Source organism: Hippoglossus stenolepis, chromosome 21 (assembly GCF_022539355.2).
Source record: "Hippoglossus stenolepis isolate QCI-W04-F060 chromosome 21, HSTE1.2, whole genome shotgun sequence".
Classification (NCBI taxonomy): Eukaryota; Metazoa; Chordata; class Actinopteri; order Pleuronectiformes; family Pleuronectidae; genus Hippoglossus; species Hippoglossus stenolepis.
This window is the reverse complement of record NC_061503.1, coordinates 9,362,382-9,383,783: the sequence shown is the minus strand read 5'-3', so window position 1 is coordinate 9,383,783 and position 21,402 is coordinate 9,362,382. Positions and strand designations below refer to the sequence as shown.

The following is a 21,402-nucleotide window of genomic DNA, read 5'->3' as shown; positions in this document are numbered from 1 at the left end:
CCTCTTATCACTGAAATGAATAGAAGTAAACCCTAGAACCCCTTTATGTGTTTTATTTATGTTTTCTTACATATTATTCTTAATGTATTACATCATACTTATGTTCAGTGTTTGCTATCTTTGTACACTTCAATAAAATTGTTAAGAAAAGATATTAACATCTGTACTTACCCCACTATCTCTGCTTTAACGCTTCCTCTACCTCACATACAACTGATACTACTGATTATTGCCATCTTGTGGCTTTAGTAGCCATGTTTTTACTTGTTTGCACTTTTATTGCTGAATATATCGATAAAGGTTTAGTCTTTCTATGGGAAAATGGTTTTGTTTGGTCTCCTTGAAGATTGTCCACAGAAAGACACCGTTTATATGATTAATGTTAACATTATAATGTATGTTATTATATAATAAGGAAGAATTGCATGTTTATATAACAGTTCATTAATGTAAATTAGGAAACCGTTTGTATCATTGAGTGAGGATGATTTGATTCAATATGAAATAAGACAAAAAGGCATCAAAAGTAAACAGCTTGTAATAAATTTCATATTTTTACATAAATACGGTATATTGTATTTTACTTGTATTTATCCTCTTGCATCAAAATGTATCTTTATTTTCTTTTTGTGTATTTTCTAATTTATTAGTATTTGTATTTTTCTACTCGCCTTTGTAGATTGTTGTTGTCGTAAACTAATCTACTCTCGTGAATAATAAAGATTTAGAAGGAAACAAAACAACACTTTGTTTTTTTTGTCCACAGTCCGTGGCTAACGTTGCTAGGATACAGGTCAAACCGGAAATGGTTCAGCTTTACTGAAATTGATTTGCTCGATGGGAGTGTGTTAATACTTTAAAATAATTTCACGCAGTAGACGGTTGGTCGCTTTATCGTTTTTAAGTAGAAAGTATATTTCGACATGTGTGTTTATTTATGAGAGAACTTTTTACTGCGTTTTTAGAAAGACAACAAGCTCTAATCGTGGCAGCGGCAGCTCGTAGAGGCACTTCCGGTGGCGACAGAAACTGCCACTGATTTGTAAAGGCAGTTGCAGCGATTTGAGGCAGCTGCCGGTTGCCGCAGCTGTTTGAGGGCAACTACCGCTGTTTGTGACTTATTCCCTGAGATTTATACGTAGCTTATGAATGTTTATCAGCTTGTTACTGTTCTGTGCACCAAGAATAATTGATCTGTATTTCTCCACCTGTATTGTGAAACATGCTCGTTTATGTGGCTGATTTATTTATCATATTTCTACCGATTCTGCATAAATGCTGTTAATGCTTTGCCTATGTTTTGTGTCAAATAAATAAATAGAGTCTGTCTTTGCTGTCTGGTTACACAAAAACTCTGAATACATTTATTCAGCCTAGAGAGAATAAATGTAAATGCAGAGTGTGCCTGGTCCTACCGTTACTAAAAACTTTGTTACTTTGTGGTATTTCCATTTACTTTGGTACAGTTGGAGTCAATACATTGCTACATGAGCAGTGGCATCTCTGTGCATCATTGCTGTCATGAAGGTATTGACCATCTTATGTAGAATTTAAGGCAACCCCCCCAGAGGTAACCAACGATCTAATAAACTTTCATAAACCAGTATATAGCTCATTGAATAAATCACAACCAGCTGAAGTTGCTCTCAGACAGTGGGACAACAAAGGCAGCCTTTAAGCAGTGTGGCATCAATGGAAGCTTATCAGTGGCAGGTTCTATTGCCACCGGAAGTGCCTCTACGAGCCACCGCTGCCACGATTTGAGTTTGCCCTTACTGCCTTTTTATCACGTAATCGCGCTACAGAAAATATGGACGTGACAATAAAGGTAAACATTTGACATATTCTTCGTTTTATTGGTTTCAACTATTTTGTAAGTATTGCCTTGAAATGTTTCGCATACAAGACGAGTGTTATTTTATTTTCTAGGTCCCCCGGGCTCTCAAAGCTAAAGTGATGCTATGGTGAGTATCTGCAGGGAAGATGTTTGTTTGGGTTGTTTGCCATGACAACGTGTTGTGTAACAATGAATCCGCTTCCCGATGTTCTCAGGACGGATGCAAGCTTCCATGACATGGAGGTGATCGACAGCACGCAGTCTGTTCCTGATCTCGAAAGGTTTACTGCCCCCACGAGGAAAAACACATTATTTCTGACTTTATTTGTCATGACCAATTCTTCTCCCTCTCAGAGTTGTAGGCAGAGTGTTTGGAGTTGACCCCGCTGAACCCAAAAGAGGAGTCGTGCTGGAGCTGTATGTGCAGACTGTGATCTTTTGCAGAAAGTTCAGCTTCAACAAGGAACAAACTTCTGCTCTGCTGTCCATCATCAAGTCCATCCACGAGGCTAACATAGGTAATAAAGTCAGATTATCATCACTGCTCTGTGGTAGTAGAGACGGCAGTATGAACTGTCGTCTATACGGAGTTTTAATACATTTCCAGGGCAAGTCTATCAAATAAAAGTGTTTGGATTTAATTCAGCAGCTGCAGATGGAGTCGCAACACATATCGTACATGAGAAATGCGAAAATGAGCAAAGTGCTGAAGGAACATCAGTGATTTATGCCCGTTAGTTGGGTCACACATTATCTAACTTTGAGTCGTGCATTGCCAACACTTTGAGTACAAAAACAATCTATTTTGGTGGCGGTGAGCACTTCATGTCATCTTATCTCGTCCTGTCCTTGGGCCTGAAGTAAAGAGCTGGCGCTCGTGTCGTGCAAAGATTGTAAAGAATACCGTATCAGATGGAGAGAAAAAACATTTACCATTTAAGACAAGAACTAAAAACAAAAAGCTTAGAATTTAGAATTTTTAATACACTGGAGTCTGAGTTCAGGTCTCCGACTTCAACCTCTGGATAAATATTAGTTCTATTTGTTCTGGTGATTCATGGAAATGTTCTTTTGAACTCCTTTCTTACAGAAACACCACTCAACAACATGGAGCACTGTTTCGATTACTGCAAAGAGCTTCTGCTCTGTCACTCTGTCAGGGTGAGTAAATTACAAATCTTCTCCACTTCCACTCGTTTGAACAGCCACAGATTTCCATGATTGTAAAGTTACTGCTTTCCATCTTCACATCTCTGTCTCTGCACACTTCCAGCGACCCCCCTTTAGTATCAACCTCTTCAGCCCTAAGGAGGCCGACTTTATCCTGAACTACATCTACAACAGCTACATGAGACACTGCAAACTCTATAAATATATCTTCACTCCACAGGCGAGAGACCAAATATTTGTTATTCAACACACATTGTTTACAACAGCTTGTGATATGCTTCAGTGTTGGAATCATGTTGTTTTTTCCCCTCAGGTTAAACTTGATTTGTCACTGACTTACGTTGCGATCCCTGTTGAGGATTCTTCTGCTGCAGGTAATGATGCTAGTTTTTGTACCATCAAAGTTCTCAAAATAATAATGACATTATGACGTATATACACACATTTGTTTTTTCACACAGAGAATAAAATATTCTGGACTTTTTTAAGGTCTTGTGACCAGATTTACTAACTCTTTAAAATGTTCTTTTTGTTTTTAAAAATGTGATGATAGGAGCAAAAGATGCGCTGACGAAAGAGGATTCCACTGACACACAGTACACATCCCTCACAGAGCAAGAGAAAAGCATGCTCGGTAGGTTTACAAATGATAGCAGGACTGAGTGCAACTGTGCAGCAATAACCTTTTTATAGTGAAATGCACCTCAAACTGTGTTTTATAACTGCTTCCTTTCTTCACACTCAGGCCACACATCGGAACTGAAGGCAATTGTAGAGACAGAAGTCAGAGATCAGATGATGCTCGTGTCAGGACAACTTGACAAGAGAATGAAGGAAATTGCAGATCAGCACAAAACGTTAGATTCTCCACAGCCCAACCACAAGGCCAAAAAATAACAGATGATAAAAGTAACAGCCTGCAAAACAAGACAATTCTGACTGTAATTTGTTTTATTGTCAATAAAACCCTTTATCTTCTTTTACAGTACAACATATTTTTGCATTTGTACCATAAATGTACATTTCTCAGGCAGGAATTTGCAGGTAAAGTGCTACTAAGCACACTGGGAAATGAAATAAGTAGGGAATGGTGTTTAAGGAGGAAAAAAAAAGCCACAAAGGGTCTTCACAGTAAGTGTAAGTGGGTTCCCTATTGAGGAATGACTGCATGCATTATGGGTAAATGAGGCTCTACCAAAAAACACTTCAGATACTGTACTTGAATGTTTCACACATGTCCACGTAACACTGGAATATCTGTAAATCTGTTTCAATATGTTAATATAATCATCTACTAAATATTTAACCACAGTGCTTTCAGTCCATCTCAGCCACACAGTGCTTAAAAATGCATCCTGTCCTCAGTTATTACTGACGATCAACAGGTAAAACTCTGAATATACATATATTTTGTACCTACAGCTTATAATATGTGATGGGTTTTATCTAGTGATTGCCAACACTATGACCTGAACGAGAGTTTCAGACAGCCACACACTTAGGTCAAAAGGCAGATGAGGAGTATTAGGGTGTGCATGCTAATCGATTCAAACCCATTGTGCGCATTAAGGCAAACAAATGTCCCGGTCCCTGAATTTCTCATCATAAAATTAAACATGGTAAGCTAAAGTAAGTAAAAAAGACAAAAACAACGGACGTCATAGGACATGCAAACGGTTGAATACAAATAAAGTTGGTTAGGAATTACGTTGACCTTTCATGTTTCAAAGTCCTCCAGGCCCAGCAGCATGATCTTAGCTGTGTTCTGAAAGAGGGCGGCTCGGTTCTGCTGCTCCCCTTTCTTCACCCAGTGGCCGTAGATACGGAAGGCGCAGCCATCGATGAGTTTGCGCACGCCGCGGAGGGAGTAAGGATCTCTGGCGAGCACCTCCCGGGTCAATGGGCGAGCTTTGCGGTAACGGCTGTACATCCTGATGCAAGCCAGCACGCTGACTATCAACACCTGAGGAGGAAGGAAAGGAAAACAGATAAGAAAGTCGAGCTTAGTCTGTTTCTGCCTCTCATCATATTTCTGAACGGACATTTGTTTTTCGAGGCTTTTTGTTTAAAATAATCTAAATGTAAGTCAGGTGGGCACTGTGACTCACCCGAAATGTCTTTCTGGGGCTGAAGTGTCGCACATCCTCCTTCTGGTACAGTCTAAAGAAGGGATGAGCTAAGGCTTGTTCAGCAGTGAGACGGACAGCTGGGTCCACCACCAGCAGCCTGGATATCTGAGTGTCACGAGCAAAAATAAACACAACTGATTATACTGAAACAGATATTTGAATATATCGTGTTTTAGCACAAAAATACCAACAGCATCTGAACATTAGGACTAATGTAGCTGAATTGCATAACCTCACACATTCTGTTTTTGCTGAAGGGATTTTATCGGACTCAGGGGAAAGTAACTAATGAGATATTAAAGGCCACTACTTGGAATAAATTGACATGTTTATTCAAACTTCTGCAGTCAGCAGTCATTAACCGCTTACCAGATCTTTCACAGTGTCCGACCTGTCGTCCCATTCTGGGGAGCTGAACTGGTAGCGACCCTCCATGATCATCCTCAGCATCAGCATCTGTTTGCGATGCCAGAACGGCGGTGAGCCGGCCAGTAAAGTGAACAGGATCACGCCACAAGCCCAGCTTACCAACACACACAAGTGAGCAGGAATGAGATCACACCCAGCGTCATGCATCGTAATTATACAGAGATTGATGTTGCGTCATTGACCAAAGAAAAGACTCACAGATCAACCTCCTGGCCATAGCCCGGGTGCATTTCATCCATGGAACATTTGAGTATTTCAGGGGCCAGATAACCAGGCGTCCCACAAAGCTCTAATAATAAGAAAAGACAACAAAATAGGATTTTTTACCTCTGTCCGTAAGAAATTACAACTATATGATTCACATAACTGACCATATAAATGTTCTCACAGTGATCTACAGTCACACAATATCACCTCGAAGTTTCTCTCCAGGCTGTAGCTGCACTGAGAAACCGAAGTCGGACAGTTTGATGTGTCCCTGGTCATCCAGGAGAATGTTCTCAGGTTTCAGATCCCGATGGACGATGTTGAGGGAGTGGAGGTACTGCACCGCTTCCAGCAGAGCTCGCATCATACTCCTACAGTTAAATCAGACCAACAGGTTTCGCAAAAAGAAAACCCCATTCATCAAACTGTTAAATACTCAGTAGGAAAGACAGTAAAGCACAAATCACTATAATGCTACAAAAACAACATAATAAAACACAGAACTGTGTCAAAATTATGACAAATTCACTTAGCTGACGCAGTGTGTTGATGTTGGAGCTCACCTGGTTTCCTTCTCGCTCAGAGTAACTTTTTCTGTGAGGTAGTCAAACAGCTCTCCTCGCCTCATGCTGAAAAGGAAAACAAGGATCTGATATCTGCGAATGATTTCATGAATGTTAAAATCTATATTTTAAGGAGGAATCAGAAACACGGACACTTTTGCTATTTGATTTCATACTCACAGGTCAAACACCAAAAATATGAAGGTTGTGGACTCATAGGAATCAATGAGAGTAACTAAAGGGAACCAGAGACACATAGAATAGTTTGAACACCATCAAACACTCAGGAGAAGAGCATGTTAAGTGTGCTGCAGTCCAAAAGAGCAGAATTCCAACATACTGATGGACGAGTGTCCCTTCACCATGTCGAGGACATGGATCTCCTTCAGTGTGGAGGTTTTCACCTCCTCCAGCTGCTGGGCCGTCATCTTCTCCGCCGTGATCTCAATAATCTTCACCGCCAGCTCCTGAGTCGTGTGTCGGTGCACACACCTGCGCACCACGCTGCTCACACCCCTGAGTCACCATTGACATAGAACACATAGATTAGAGATTTGATTTTTAATCATCCAAACAGAAAAAATATTAGTTTTTCTTAATTAAAAACAAAAACATAACAAAAGTGCAACTTTTTTTCTCTTTCTCTGAGTGACACAGAAAAACTGATGCATGCTTTTTTCCCCCAGCAGGCTTGTCTACTGAAGAGCTCTATTTTCTGGTCTATCCGAAATGAAATTAATCAGCTACAGATAATTCTGCCACCACATCACTCACACCACAGATCACATCAGTCCTGGTCTAAAGTCCTTACACTGGTTGCCTATCAGTTTCCATGTTGATTGTAAGATGATTTTACTTGTTTCAAAGCACTTTGTGGTCGTGCATCAAAGTGTATGAACCAGTACGGCTTCTCAGGTCTGCTGCTACTGACCAGTTAGCTGCTCCGAAGTGTAAGAGAGGAACCTTTGGTGAGGAACACTCAAGAGGACCTGATTAGTATTTATTGTATTTTTAGCTTAGCTGTTGATTACGTGTGGTTTTTGTACATCATCATTTAAAATTTGATTCTATTTTATCTGTCTGTTAATATTAATAATATGTTTTTTTTTTACTATACTTAATTTACTTTTATTTATTCCATTTATTGTACACTTTTGAAATGAATTTAATGGAGCCATTTGTAGTTGTTTGGTCTGTTCTTGACTAATCACTTATTTGTGAAGCACTTTGAAACTGCACTCACTTGTATGAGAGGTGCTTTGATGGACTCACCTGCCAATCACTTCTTTGGGGTCGTACTTCTGGTAAAACTCCTTCGCTCCCACCCAGTCTGGTAACTCATCTCCGACAAGTATGTCTTTAGTCATGTTGACAGCTTATGGATCTAAAACAACAACAACAACAACACACTGTCAGTCACGTGTCTTTGCTGTGTGATGTGTGACAGGAACTACCGAGCTCACTCATGACAGGCACGATGTTTTGTTTCGTGTTGAAATGAACGTGGCAGGACACTGTTGTGATTTGCTTGATGAACTAAACGCGCGCATCCACAAACAACACCTGTGCCCTTGGGTCCATCGTGACCGTGAGCTAGCGCAGCGTCTTTAGCTTGGCCGTGTAACAGCAGCGGGTTCACTGACCCTCCAGGAAGCTACTCACCGTGCGCGCGCTACAACGACAAGAAGGGGAAGATGCCTGATAAGTAATCAGCTCACAAGCGCCATTTCCGTTCAGCGCAGCTATCGTGATGCCATGACTGTGAATCAGCGGCGCCTGGACCACAGTTAGCTGCCTTTGATGCTAGTGTCACTTTGCTAGCGCCTGTTTACATTCTGCTCACTCGACACAGCTCGTTGGTGCAGGATGCTGCAGTACTGCCCCCCTGAGGCCGGAGTGACAATTGCAGCATGGTGATTTATTTGTATTATTTTATTTCTCTTGAATAAAAGGTTATTTCTCATGTAGCCAAATTAAAACCACCACACTATAAAAATCTTGACCCTCACTTTATCATTTTTTATTATTTCTTGATGTGTAAAAAAAAAAATACGGAAGTAGATTATCGTCACTTCCTGTAGCTTCCCCAGCTACATTCTCCATCGTCCCTTGAGCAGGTTTGTACCGATGAATTAGGTCAGAAAACGATGTGTACTTTCTCGTGCATGTAGAGTTCACTCACAGAATATCTTAGATACACGGGGATGGTCACTGAATAAAAATACCCACCACTGTTTATCAGATACGCTGGACAAAGAGCGACGCTTAGTCAGGAAGATCCCGGATAATCATCCGTTTAGCATTAGCATAGCTGGCGTTAGCAAGATTGCTAATGCTGCGTAAATCGTATCAGAAAAGCCAAAATACATGTTTTGGTTGCTTTTCAGTCCGGGATAAACACGACAACCTTCAGCATACCCCCTTAGCAACACGTGTTTTCATATAAACACCAGGCGATCAGTGTTTTCAGCCGGTTAAAATCAGTGGTCCTTGTAGCATGAGACTGTAGCCGTTTGCTAGCTGTCAACTAATGAATGAGTTCTCCAAAGTGCTCCGCTGTACGAGCACAACGATCACATGTCGTGTTTGATCTCTTTCAGGGGAAGGAACGATGTCAGGTGTTGGGGGAGGAAAACGTCCCTCAGGGGGGGACAGCCCCCCTTGCCCACCTGAGAAGAAAAGCAAGAAGGAGGAGAAGACCACCACCACACTCATCGAGCCCATTCGAATAGCTGGGGTCTCTTCTACGGTCAGTCATATTCAATGTTTACTCCCTCAGGTCACCATGACTTCTGTGTACTTCTGCTTCCACCAAGATGCCTCGCATGCTGTCCCTGGTTTCATTTTTTGGCTAAACAAAGTTCAGCATCTCTGACGTTTATTCTTGTTGTCTGTATTTGTTTTTTGCAGGAGGAAATGGACATGAAGGTGATCCAGTTCAAGAATAAGAAACTATGTGAGCGACTGGAGCAGAGACAGACCATGGAGGATGAGTTACGAGAGAAAATCGAGAAGCTGGAGAAGAGACAAGCCACCGATGACACCACCCTGCTGATTGTCAACCGCTACTGGTCACAGGTGCTGTCTGCACTCAATATTACACTGTTATAACACTATTAATCCCTTTCTGATGAATTGTATACTAGTATTGTGCAGCATGAGTAAACATATTCCATTTCCCAATTATCTACAGTTGTAAAATTAGCCAATTAGCAGGATTTTGCTCTGTTCAAAGTCAGTTTGTGGAAGTGCCACTGTCACTGCAATGACAGTTAAAAGACCTTCTAAATGCAGGACTCAGTTTTTAGAATATGCTCATAATAAGGATTTTTCAAGAGAATACAGCAATCTTTCAACCCTTGTGTTTCTAATTTGCAGTTGGAAGAGAATGTGCATGTTCTACGCAAACGTATAAAGCCAGATGCTCCAGTGGCGTCTACCCCGGCCCCGCCCTCTGCCCCTCTCCCTGATCCCACACCGATGGAGGAAGATGGCGTCAATCTGGCTTCACCAACCTCTGCAGTTCCTCCTCCTCCCCTTCCAGAAGTCCAGAATGAGGGCGAGCAGGCAGAGAAACAGCAGGAGGAGTGTCCGGAAGAGCGTCAGGAGGAGAAGCAGCCTCCTCCTCCTCCTGTGGGGTCAGAAGAGTTGATGACAACGACAGAGCCGTCACAGAACTCAACAAAAGGTAAGATAGAAAGTCTTAATTGCTGAGTGCTTTGATGAACTTCTATAATTTGACCACATAATCTGTAATCTGTCTATTTTATACATATATGTATTTGACATTATTAAGTTCTGTCTATGTATACACAGAGGATGTCATTGATCCAGTAGCTTTCTTAGCAGGTCGGCATGTAATATCAAGTAATTTTTTATTTTATTTTAACAGACCACATTGTTTTTTGTTGTTTTATCAACATTTTAGTTTGATAGCTCGTGATTGGGCGTGATTGAGTTTTGTTATATATGTAATCCTACTTGTGCACAATTGTGTTTTTGTTGGAAATGCGATGAATTTGACCTAAAGTGTTGAAAATAACCAGCCTCTGCAGAAACGCCTGAATTGTCTTCCTGGGGGGGGGACATCCTTAAAAATGCTCAGCCCTCAGACTGTTTTTCCTGTAAACATCTGTTAAGGGGGATATACTGGTACAGATGAGGCCTTTGATTGTCTTTACTGTAGGGTTCGGTGTAAGTACGTTTTTATGGTGGAGACTCTCCCATTGGTGCTTTAGTTGAAGGTTGTCCATCCTGAACGCCCTTGGGTTGCTGGTCAGAAAGTGCAAGGCCCAATTGCAAAGCCTGGTGTGTCCTCGGGAGTAGAGCTTCACTGATAATTTGGATGGGAGGGGTGTTATTGAAGGCAGAACTATAATCCCTAAAAAGCATCCAGATGTCTTCTCATGTATTTTCCAGGTGTATCTTTAAAAAAATCAACTTTTATAGCTTCCTTGTATGCCTTGGCTCAACCTTCTGGCAAACAGCCTGTCAAATTTCAGGCTATTATAAAGCAAGGCTAACCTCTCCTTATCTGTATTTGTCTGATCCATTGAGATTTCCAATGAAGTTTCCAGGTTTTCAAGATTTTTTTATGTAGGCACAAACTCTTTCCTTTTTCCTGGATAAAGATTAAGGTTTAGTGACATTGATATAACCTGCTGTACTGATTTTAACCAACCTCATAGGTAACCACCTCCTGCTATTTTCAGATGCGTCACCACCTCCTCCTCCACTAAGTGATAATGCCAAGGGTTTCCTGACCACGCTGGAGCACAGCAGCGAGGAAGAGCTCACCCTGCACCTCCAGGACCGCATGCAGTTCAGCAAGGAAGCGATTGCCTGCTTGGTCTGTGTCTTCGACAGGCTGCACAGTCGAATTGACAGTATGTGCAAGCACGTCCAAGCTTCAGGTAACTGTTACATTCTCTTAATTGACGTTTTCCATCCTGCATGAGAAATAACTAATTACCTTCTGCTATTTGATTTAAATATGTCATTGTGTAGTTGTTGTTGTACGTAAATGTGTACAAGGTTTTCTTAACACCCATTAGCTCCATTCTAAATGGACATTGCTAACTTTATCTTTATTAACAGCATGTGAGGACAGTAGCCAGTCTGACATCATCAATGTTAGCCACACTCTGCTGGATGAGAACAGTCGACTGAGAGACCTGGCCATTCTCCTGCAGGGTCGTCACCACAAGATGTCCATGGAGGTACGATGTCCTCGGCATTGTTTGTGTCATTGTGTGTGGTGAATGCGCATCTGTGTGGGTGTGAGTGTGTGACTCGGAGAAAGGATAGAGACTGTTGATTCGTTGTAAGATTGCATGTACATGGCCCCTGATTTTCTGCTATGCCTTGCTGTCTTGCAGTACAATGAGTTGGTGGACAAGGTGACCAGCTCCGAGACCAAGGTGTCTGAGATGGAGACGACAGTGGAGGACCTGCAGTGGGACATTGAGAAACTCCGCAACAGGGAACAAAAACTCAACAAACATCTGGCAGAGGCCATGGAACAGGTGCAGTTATGGGATCTATTGTCTGCTAAGTGTGTATCAGTGTGTCTGTGACCTTCTTTTGTCTGTTCTCTCTCTCGCATACATGAAGTGACACTGATAAAGTCCTAACCATCAAAGAGTTCCAAGCCAGCGTCTCATACAGATGCACATCCTGTTCTGGATGCATGCATTGATGCAGTTGTACTGTTTGAATTTGTTATCTGAACATGAAAATAAATACAGAATATTTTCATAGGATTTGTGTAGTTGTGCTGTGTGTTTTTGTTTATGTTCTTCTGTCCTGCTTTCTTTTTCATTTTTCCTTATATGTTCTGCTGTTTGTCTGCAGCTGAAGTCTGGATACAGCAGCACTGGTAGCTCAGGCGGGCTTCCTGGAGGTCAGATTACACTGAATATTCAGAAGGTGAGCATTCATGTTTTTTTGCAGGTCATTAATTTCATATCTCAAACGCAAAGTATGGTTTTTGTACCATGCAAATTTCTCCTATAACACATTGTCCTTCGTCTCATCTTAGTTTGAGAGTCTCAATGCAGAGTTGGAGCACAACCAGGAGTTAGCAAACAGCCGCATGGCAGAGTTGGAGAAACTGCAGGCGGAGCTCCAGGAGGCTGTGAGAGAGAGCGAGAAGCTCAAGGTAAAGAACGTTTGTTGATTGTAGGAAAGAAGCATCAGTTGAACAACACCAGTAAAGAACCACATTTAGCAGAAGTGAGAAACCTGACAATTTTACATTGTGATTGATATGATAAAAGCAGAGCTGTGGACAATGTGGGACTCAAGATACTGATGCACATGACCAATTTGAAAACAGTGTCTTTAATACAATTTAGTGTTTTTCATGGTGCAAATAGTTAAATAATTGGGATGAAATATGATTGTGTGTTAAAAAGATTATTTTTGGGGAAGATTTCCTTCTGCTTTGAATGTCTGTGTGTGTGTGTGTGTGTGTGTGTGTGTGTGTGTGTGTGTGTGTCTGTGTGTCTGTGTGTGTCTGTGTCTGTGTGGCGTGGTTCCATTGTTCAACCTTAATCATCATCTTAATCCACTTACTGATTTTTCAGATTGATTTGCGCAACATTCCAGAAGAGGTTGTGAAGGAGACTCTAGAGTATAAATGTCTGCAGTCTCAGTTCTCCGTGCTGTACAATGAGTCGCTTGGGGTCAAAACCCAGCTGGATGAAGCACGGGCGCTCCTGCTCACCGCAAAGAACGCCCACCTCCGACAGATTGAGCACATGGAGGTAACACTTAAAGGATATGTTTGTGCAAATATGAAAAGTTTTTCCAATGGAGATAAACAAGGTTTATACATCAGAAAACAGAAGACTGCTGACTTTACATGTCCTATTATAGATTTTCAACTTGTACAAGTGTATTACTGCCGTTACTAGTCAACATGATCTGCAATGTCTTGGTGTTTTCAACTGTTCAGAGTGATGAGCTGTCCCTTCAAAAGAAGCTGCGGACTGAGGTCATCCAGCTGGAGGATACCTTGGCTCAGGTGCGCAAAGAGTATGAGATGCTGCGCATTGAGTTCGAGCAGAACCTGGCAGCCAACGAGCAAGCAGGTACATTTTGAACTTCAAGGCTCAGTTAGTAAATCAATCACACTCTTATTTTTGATTTAAAGTGAGAAGAGGTTTGTTTGTATCTGTTATCTGTACCATCTGTTAGTATTGTGGGAAGAGTGCATACTTTTATTTTATCATGAAGTCTATCATGTGCATCATTGTATCATTTACAGCTCTTTATAATATTTAATGACTCATAACCAAACCTCATGTTGACTGTGTGTGTTTGTGTGTCTGCACTTTTGATACTTGGTGTCTGCTCTCTTAGGTCCAATCAACAGGGAGATGCGACACTTAATCAGCAGCCTTCAGAACCACAACCTCCAGTTGAAAGGGGATGTGCAGCGTTATAAGAGGAAGTTGCGGGAAACACAGATGGAGATCAATAAGGTAGATAATGTGATTCACAGTCTGGTAGAACAGTTACAGTGTTTCAATGTGAATCAGCGGGATGTCAAAAGCAAAATCGAAACCTTGGTAGTGATACATTTCCTCCAACTATTGTAATTGTTCATCGTTGTCAAGTACATAATGGTAATTGTGCTTTATCGACAGTTGCGTTGTCAGAGCGGCGACACGCCGGTTCTGATTCTCGAGGAGACGACGAGTGACAGCGTCGACGTGAAGAAAGAGGACGATGAGGACCAGGAGGAGGAGGAGGAGGAGAGGAGGAAGGAGCTTGAGAGACAGCGGGCCAGGGAGAGGGAGAGAGAGGCTGAGCGAGAACGAGAGAGGGAGCGTGAGAGAGAGAGACAGCGCAGCGACGAGCTGAAGAGAAAAGACTCAGACACACTGAAGATGCTCAGAATAGAACTCAAGTACACCCCCCTTCTATTTAACACCCCATTTGTATTTCCAGTAATGGTCTTAGTCACACTTTGGTATAAAAAAGTTTTGCATGATTTAATATTTGAGGCAAAATTATTATATTAATTGTTAAAAATACAAAATAAGCACTTTAGTATAGTTAGCAGGTGTTGAATGGGATCCTGGGCTCAGAAGCACTAAATTAATCCCATTGATGTGATTGCTTATGTTAATGTATTACCTTTTTCTTTTCTAACTCATCAGAAAAGCCCAGGAGTCCCAGAAAGAGATGAAGCTCTTGTTGGACATGTACAAGTCAGCTCCCAAGGAGCAGAGGGACAAAGTGCAGCTCATGGCAGCTGAACGCAAATCTAAAGCTGAGGTTTGTTCTTTGGTATCTTCTGTGTCTCTTTTCTATTTACTCTTCGTTAGCCGGTAACCACAAAGTACTTTACCCACCCCTCTCCTGAACCATCCAGGTGGATGAGCTGAGGATGAGGGTACGAGAGCTGGAGGAGAGGGAAAGGAAGGAAAGCAAGAAGCTGGCTGATGAAGATGCCCTCAGGAAGATCCGAGTAGCAGAAGAGACCATTGAGCATCTGCAGAAGAAACTTGCTGCAACTAAGCAGGTAGCTATTTGTTCCGTTCTCTCAAACAAGCTGAGAGGCTGAACAGATTACATTTAAACCTCTTTCTAAACAAAGACTAGTGAGAAATTAGTCATTACTAATCCGAACTCTTTGGAAATCTGCTCAAGACTTGCACAATCCATCTGTGCATAGAATGAGTGTAGTGCAATGAGTCAAGCATTTGCCTAAGAAAGGGGTTTCCTGACCTTAGAACACTAAAGAAGAACTGAAATCTGAAGCTGTGGGCCTGTCATTTAAATCTTCACAGCTGGTTAACTTCATGCTAATCTCTTGTGAATGTTTTATTTTGCTCTTAGTAACACGTTAATGCAAATCTTTTGAAAACCCTGTTTTTTATGGCATAATGAAGGCAGAGAATTCAATTAAAGAAATATCTATCTATTCAAGCATAGTAACCTGATTTTAAAAGAAGATGGTATTGTATAGACTATAAAACAGGCTCCCTACACACCATATGCTAGACTAATTTTCATAAGAATGTCCGCTTTCCTTCCAAGTTTCATTTTTCATCAACATAGTTGTGCTGTTACGTGTTCAACTTCTGGCACAGAAAAAACTTTAAGTGATTATTGCTGGCTTTATGGTAAACAGGCTAAGATATTACAAATATAGCTTTTAAAATCATGCCAGTATTGTTGTTCCTTCCTTTAGGTAGTGAGATTTTAGTCACTATGAAAAATGTCTGTCGAGTGAATCTACACTGTTACACTGATTTACTACAAGACAGAAGGAGGGAGTTGCTATGAAATGATCATGTTGACATTTAAGGGGGGGGATATGTTACTCGATAACTATAAAAATGTTGTATGAGCTACTCTGATACATTCTAAGTAGGACTGTTTAAAATCCTGTCAGGTCTGAGCTCACTTGCTTGGCTGTGTCTTGACGCTCTCAGAGGGAATTTCATTAGTAAATCACAAAACTCAGGGACAGGCTCTCTGAGATAGAAAACATAAAACCATTATCTGACCAGGGTCAAATGTTGGTCAAGTAGTGTCATTGTAATGTCTAAACCTTGTTTGCATAGATGGTGGACACACCCATGTTGGATACTGTAATACTTGATAATGATCATCCAGCTGTTTCCCTTGGTGCCACCTTGAAAATGATCAGTCGTACGTGTCCTATTACTTAGTATGAATCCATTTATCTTCACCATGTCACCCAGTCTTTATCATTTACTCGTTTGGTTTTGGTTCCTCCATGTGTGTGCACTCTTCTGCAAAGAAAATGGCTGTTCATTAGCTCTTAAATGTAATTCAATCGAATGTAGGCAATGACATAATAATGTAGTAGTGGTCAGATTTTATTTATAACTCGTTTAACTGTGACAGCTGTGGAGACCCGACAGCCTGAAGCTGCTCATGTTTGGCAGGTCTCACAGAAAAGAGTTGATGGAAGGAGAGACACAGTCTGGACCGATCATGATTAATTCAGCTTTTGACTTTTGCCTCCTGATCAGGAATTGGGTTTTATCTAATCCCAGCTTCCTGAATTCACTTTTGCAGGATGACTGACTTTCCCAAACTCTCCAATAAACAACCAACCTGTGAGATCATGTGACTTTAAGTTTACAGGCCCCAGTTGGCTTGTTAGTGTGCAGTGAAACAGTCCAGTGAAGGTGTAAAACATTTAAATATGTCAGGTTATATGACGGTGTCACATTGAAATTTAACAACTCTGCACATCTGTTACTCATCTTGTCAAAAATACAGCATCGATTTCACACAGTTTTTGATTTGATCATATTTTCTTGTTTTTGCCAATGATACATTTTTTATTGTTTATTTGGAAGCAGGTAGGAAATGTAGATGTTAGCAGTTCTTTTTTGAATCTTTAAAAATTGACTGAATTTATTTGTTTTATATACATGGTTTGTTTTAGTTGTTTTTAGTTGTGATTACAGAACATTGTGTGAAAATGCTTAGCTTATTTGGAGAATATGACTTAATCCCCCAACTCACACTGTACTTGATATGAACGTTTACCATTGGTGAAGAAACCAGGCCCCATTTGTTCAAAGCCACATACTGCCTCATCTGTTCACTGATACCTGTGCGTCTCTCGAGGAGGAGGAAGCCCTGCTGAGTGAGATGGACGTCACGGGCCAGGCCTTTGAGGACATGCAGGAGCAGAACAGCCGACTGCTGCAGCAGTTAAGGGAGAAGGACGATGCCAATTTCAAGCTGATGAGCGAGCGAATCAAATCGAACCAGATCTACAAGCTGCTGAAAGAGGAGAAAGAGGAGCTGGCAGAACAAGTCCTCAGATTCAAAACCCAGGTGAAGTGCAACTGCAGAGTGTGTGCTCTCCCATAGTGTCGAGGAACTGAAATATTAACTTGCTGCTGCCTCTTGTCAGGTGGACGCTCAGCTGCTGGTTGTGCAGAAGCTGGAAGAGAAAGAGGGCGTCCTCCAGAGCGCGCTGGCCACTCTGGAAAAAGAGTTGGCTGTCCGGACGCAAGCACTAGAGCTCAACAAGAGGAAGGTGAGGAGAGAGATGCCGGTCATCATACTGTTGGCTCTTACACTGATTAGATTGCTGCCAGATGTCTGTGGTCCTAAATGTAAACATTAAAACACTGTAGCAGGATCTGGGTAATTGCCCGTTCGTAAAACTATACTCTTTTCATTTGATTCTCCTGTATTTAGGTGCTTGTTAAAAACCCTGACATCCGAGTTGCGTGGGGTTGCTGCCACAAAACGTATTAACGAGCTACACTGTTAGCAATTAAACCCAGTGTCTGTCCTCATTCCCACACCGCCATGTTTTGTAAGTGCCTGCTCGCGTGACGTGTTTCTGGTCATCGCCAACATTGGCCAGGCACTTGAATTCTTTTTTTCCACATTTAATCTTATTTTTAAAAGTAGAAACAACCTCGGCACTAAATTGAAAACATGACCGAAAAGACACAAAAGCAGCTGTTTACTTGAACTGGAACCAGCGATTGCGTGGAAGCGGCGATGGAGCTCTACAAACGCATCATGTGCTGTGGAAGATGGTCGTCAGAGCCGGAAAACGAACACAACGTGTAGTAAATATGAAAATTACAAAATCAGCAGTGGTGAATGAAGCACAGGGAATAGATTCAGAATATCAAGTTTTTCCCAGAGCTTGCTGCAGCCCCAGCACATTGCAGCTCAGGAATTTCATCATTAGATTTGAGTTTTTTTGTATTATTATTGAGTGTGTCCGGTTCCTTCCCTGCTGCAGGCAGTGGAGGCTGCCCAACTGGCAGAAGACCTGAAGGTGCAGCTGGAGCACACGCAGGCCAAGCTTAAGGAGATCCACGTCTCTGTGGCAGAGAACCGCACGGCCCGGGAGAGGGAGAGCAGCAACCTGAAACGAGCACAGGTATGTTGTATTTCAGGAATTGGGGGGGGTGGGGGGGTCTTCTGTCCAAGTTACTTGTGGAGTTCAGATGGGAGGAACACACGAGGCTGCAGCTCTCATGACTCTTCCCCCCTCCGTGTCCTCCAGGAGGATCTGTCCCGGCTGAGGCGGAAGCTGGAGAAACAGAAGAAGGTGGAGGTTTACTCTGACGCTGATGAGATCCTGCAGGAGGAGATCAACCAGTACAAGGTGAGAAATTTGTTTGAATAAACCTCAAGTTGGTGACAAGGGAGTTACAAAAAACACCAACACCTCCCTGGCACAATCCGACGCAGACAGAAATACAGTCTGGTGAAAATGTAACGTCGTAATGCTACAAATACTAAAGCTTGGTGATTTGTTCGATTGGCTGGCAGTGGCAGTTTTTCATTTGTGAGTATGAGCCAGAAAGTGAGCTCAAACCTCTGTAAATATTACAGCCACTTTGTGCTTTGGGGATACAAAGACTTGTTACACCCTCAAGTATTAGCCGCATTACCATAGAACAAGTGGAGGTAATAACACTGCCAGCAAGTCGGTATTTGGCCCATAAACTACGTGTTTATCTGTCTCCAGGCCAAACTGCGCTGCCCCTGCTGCAACACCCGAGACAAGGAGACGGTGCTCACCAAGTGTTTCCACGTATTCTGCTACGAATGTCTGAAGATGCGTTACGACACCCGGCAGAGGAAGTGCCCCAAGTGCAACTGTGCCTTCGGCGCCAACGACTTTCACCGCATCTACATTACCTAATTCACGTGGAGACGGAGGAACAGTAGAGAAGAAAAAAACAACCAAAGGAGAGAAGAGAATAGAGACACAAGAACTGAAGATTTATTCAAAGATGGGAGACATTTTTAGGAGGGGGGGGGGTATTGAGATGAGTTTGTTTCCCTGTTTTAATCTCTCTTTGGAAAGACTTTTACTGCGTCATTACCAGTCGCTGATTAATGTGGTGACCAAACAGTGACACATCTTACTGAGAGTTGTGCTGTAGCTAATAAACACAGTTGTTTGTGCAAACCGTGACGTTCTTACATGTTGAGCTGTTTTCCCGTCTTTGCCGTTCTCGCCAAGTTAAACATCCTTTCCTCGAACAGACTGAGCCGACTTTTAACCATTTCATTTTTTTTTGTATGTATAGAAGAACATGAACTGCAGTGCTACAGGGTTGATCTTCCTGACGTGTTTCCTTGAATGGGGTTTTCTATCCTGCTGCTTTTGTAAAATCAGTGGAGCAGAAAAAGAAACTTCAAAATTCAAAGAAGCCATCCTCCACTGACTCGAGGGTTGCGTGTCTGAACCTAAATATGTTTCTGATGTATGACGTGCAACAGGCAGCTTTGTCTAACTTCCTCAGTTAGGCTATAGTATTAACAATGCCCGAGAGACATCAGCTAGTTTGGCATCCAGTCAGCACATACAGGAGGGTTTGGATCACCTTGGGCAAGGTCCTCTGTGTGTGTTCATCTCGTTGCCATGGTTCCCGCTGGAGAGTTTTGACACAACATCTGCAGCTTATAGTGCCTCATTACTGATGAAATCACTCCAGTGGAAAGTCAGCTCATATGGGTGTCCTTAGTGGGCTGTGCTGCTCCAGGTCCTCGCAGACTGCTCCGCTAAAAGGTTCGCTACGACAGCAGAGTACAAAAACATCTGCTTAACAACATGCTTCTTACCTAATTGAGCCAACGCAAGCCCCTTCCCCTCTGCTCTGATGATGTGATCTATTTACTGGGAGGTTGGTTCGCGTCTGTTTGACGTTAGCGCTTGTGGGAAAGGCAGTTCACACCATGTAGCGCACATAAAAAAAGTTCCAGTGCTGCGGAGAAAAAGAGTGGACATGTGAAGAAAAAGGGGGCATTTGGTAACGGTTATGGAAGAGTCGCTGCAGGATCTGGCTTTTGTTGGCAAAGATAAGAATCATTTTACTGTTAATAATTCATGAGCATTGGTTGTTTACTCATATGAATGTGCATAATAACCTGTCTAAAATAAATGAGTAGTTTCCACTTTGTTGTAACTGATCATTTTCTGTGTGCCACTCGTGCTGTGTAGTGACTGATGGTCTTTATTAGTGTATGAGACAATGCTGTGTGACAGAGGCCGACCTGATAGTGCTGCAGGCAGGCGTCCACTGCTCTTTTTTTTATTGCATACTTGTGCTGCAGCAGCGGGGCTACACCCAGCCCCAGACATCAATAACACCACCATGCGTCACGGACACTCGCTATTCACACGTCAAGCGCCGAAAGCAGCGGCCCGAGGACCCCTGGGGGTCGGTGGCCGGCTGCCAGGGGGTCTGTAGATTGTTTCCAGATTCCTCCATTAAAGGTAAAAGCAGTATTCTGTGTTGATGTGGTGCAAACGTTTTTTTAAAACATGTCTAATAACTTTCAAGAGCCGTTTTCAGACATGAACTCCCGAGAATGTCTGGATGGTGGGATCTGGAGTTTCTCCTGAGTTTGTCGTTGGCACATGAAGAATGCAGCAGGGAATTCTCCGGTCAGACGTGTTCACAGCAAAGAAATGTCCACATGGTTAAAGTGAGGCTCCACATACAGAGACGGGACGTAACATTTTACATCCACACCAGCGTCGGCCCTCATCGCCAAAAGCTCTCGTGACATCGTGACATATTCGTTGGTGTCTTCTATGTGAGGCACCGCTTTTTTGTCCCCGAGATATTTATGTTCTTTTTGTTTTTCATTCATTAGTTTTGCGTTAGCCAAGTGTTTGAAACGTCATGTTGCTCGCGGCGAATCCTGCGAAGAGAGGCTCAAGAGGAAATTATCCCGCTGGCAGGAACAACTCGGAGGCTCTCACTCGGATACATGTGTTCTCACATACAGCCCCTCTGGAGAATGTCAGGAGATTATCTGGAGTTTGGTGCATGTCTGAAAGCGGCTCAAGACATTTCTCTCACACATAATTAAGAGTCCAATTATTCCAAGCGACGCACATGAGGGGGTCCTTGGAACCTTTCCTTTCTTGTAGGGGGGGGTCCTTGGCTGAGAAAAATAAGATGAGAAGTGAAGAACACCAGAGCTCTCCTTTTTTGCAGGAGACGGTGTTCTAGAGAATAAACACACAGATTATGTGACTTTAACTCTGAGCAGACTTTCCCAAAGGCCTTAGAAG

General features: G+C 42.3%; 3 protein-coding genes across 4 annotated transcripts; 2 read left to right on the top strand and 1 right to left on the bottom strand.

Annotated features, from left to right (window-relative positions):
* The first annotated feature begins 1,719 nt into the window (after nucleotides 1-1,719).
* ccdc189 (coiled-coil domain containing 189) lies at nucleotides 1,720-3,995 on the top strand. The gene is made up of 9 exons (XM_035145806.2): nucleotides 1,720-1,828; nucleotides 1,930-1,964; nucleotides 2,053-2,118; nucleotides 2,192-2,355; nucleotides 2,928-2,998; nucleotides 3,111-3,227; nucleotides 3,321-3,381; nucleotides 3,561-3,641; nucleotides 3,753-3,995. Exons 1-9 carry the CDS (start codon nucleotides 1,811-1,813, stop codon nucleotides 3,902-3,904), a joined length of 765 nt encoding a protein of 254 aa, XP_035001697.1. The 5' UTR covers nucleotides 1,720-1,810; the 3' UTR covers nucleotides 3,905-3,995.
* Nucleotides 3,941-8,212, bottom strand: phkg2 (phosphorylase kinase, gamma 2 (testis)). The gene is made up of 10 exons (XM_035145801.1): nucleotides 7,998-8,212; nucleotides 7,608-7,719; nucleotides 6,676-6,851; nucleotides 6,516-6,570; nucleotides 6,336-6,401; nucleotides 5,980-6,143; nucleotides 5,764-5,854; nucleotides 5,506-5,659; nucleotides 5,116-5,241; nucleotides 3,941-4,970 (listed from the first exon to the last, which is right to left on the bottom strand). Exons 2-10 carry the CDS (start codon nucleotides 7,700-7,702, stop codon nucleotides 4,725-4,727), a joined length of 1,173 nt encoding a protein of 390 aa, XP_035001692.1. The 5' UTR covers nucleotides 7,703-7,719; nucleotides 7,998-8,212; the 3' UTR covers nucleotides 3,941-4,724.
* A 183-nt stretch (nucleotides 8,213-8,395) lies between these two features.
* On the top strand, nucleotides 8,396-20,273 carry rnf40 (ring finger protein 40). 2 transcript variants are annotated; one of them, XM_035145790.2, is made up of 20 exons: nucleotides 8,396-8,452; nucleotides 8,936-9,084; nucleotides 9,246-9,413; nucleotides 9,714-10,023; nucleotides 11,048-11,248; nucleotides 11,433-11,554; nucleotides 11,714-11,860; nucleotides 12,189-12,263; nucleotides 12,376-12,495; nucleotides 12,923-13,102; nucleotides 13,294-13,429; nucleotides 13,701-13,822; nucleotides 13,988-14,250; nucleotides 14,504-14,621; nucleotides 14,719-14,868; nucleotides 16,959-17,171; nucleotides 17,251-17,376; nucleotides 18,103-18,243; nucleotides 18,370-18,471; nucleotides 18,838-20,273. In XM_035145790.2, exons 2-20 carry the CDS (start codon nucleotides 8,947-8,949, stop codon nucleotides 19,012-19,014), a joined length of 3,009 nt encoding a protein of 1,002 aa, XP_035001681.1. In that variant the 5' UTR covers nucleotides 8,396-8,452; nucleotides 8,936-8,946; the 3' UTR covers nucleotides 19,015-20,273. The 2 variants fall into 2 exon arrangements, with proteins under 2 accessions (XP_035001681.1, XP_035001683.1); XM_035145792.2 differs by lacking the exon at nucleotides 8,396-8,452 and having other exon boundaries at nucleotides 16,962-17,171.
* The last annotated feature ends 1,129 nt before the right edge of the window (nucleotides 20,274-21,402 follow it).

Coding starts and splice junctions, on each gene's coding strand:
- ccdc189 (XM_035145806.2), top strand. Junction 2,119..2,191: donor TCTGTTCCTGATCTCGAAAG/GTTTACTGCCCC, acceptor TCTCCCTCTCAG/AGTTGTAGGCAGAGTGTTTG. Junction 3,228..3,320: donor AATATATCTTCACTCCACAG/GCGAGAGACCAA, acceptor TTTTCCCCTCAG/GTTAAACTTGATTTGTCACT.
- phkg2 (XM_035145801.1), bottom strand. CDS start 7,702: ATGACTAAAGACATACTTGTCGGAGATGAGTTACCAGACTGGGTGGGA. Junction 6,571..6,675: donor GAAGGGACACTCGTCCATCA/GTATGTTGGAAT, acceptor GGTTCCCTTTAG/TTACTCTCATTGATTCCTAT. Junction 6,144..6,335: donor CTGAGCGAGAAGGAAACCAG/GTGAGCTCCAAC, acceptor ATTTAACTGTAG/GAGTATGATGCGAGCTCTGC.
- rnf40 (XM_035145790.2), top strand. CDS start 8,947: ATGTCAGGTGTTGGGGGAGGAAAACGTCCCTCAGGGGGGGACAGCCCC. Junction 11,249..11,432: donor CAAGCACGTCCAAGCTTCAG/GTAACTGTTACA, acceptor CTTTATTAACAG/CATGTGAGGACAGTAGCCAG. Junction 18,472..18,837: donor AGGAGATCAACCAGTACAAG/GTGAGAAATTTG, acceptor ATCTGTCTCCAG/GCCAAACTGCGCTGCCCCTG.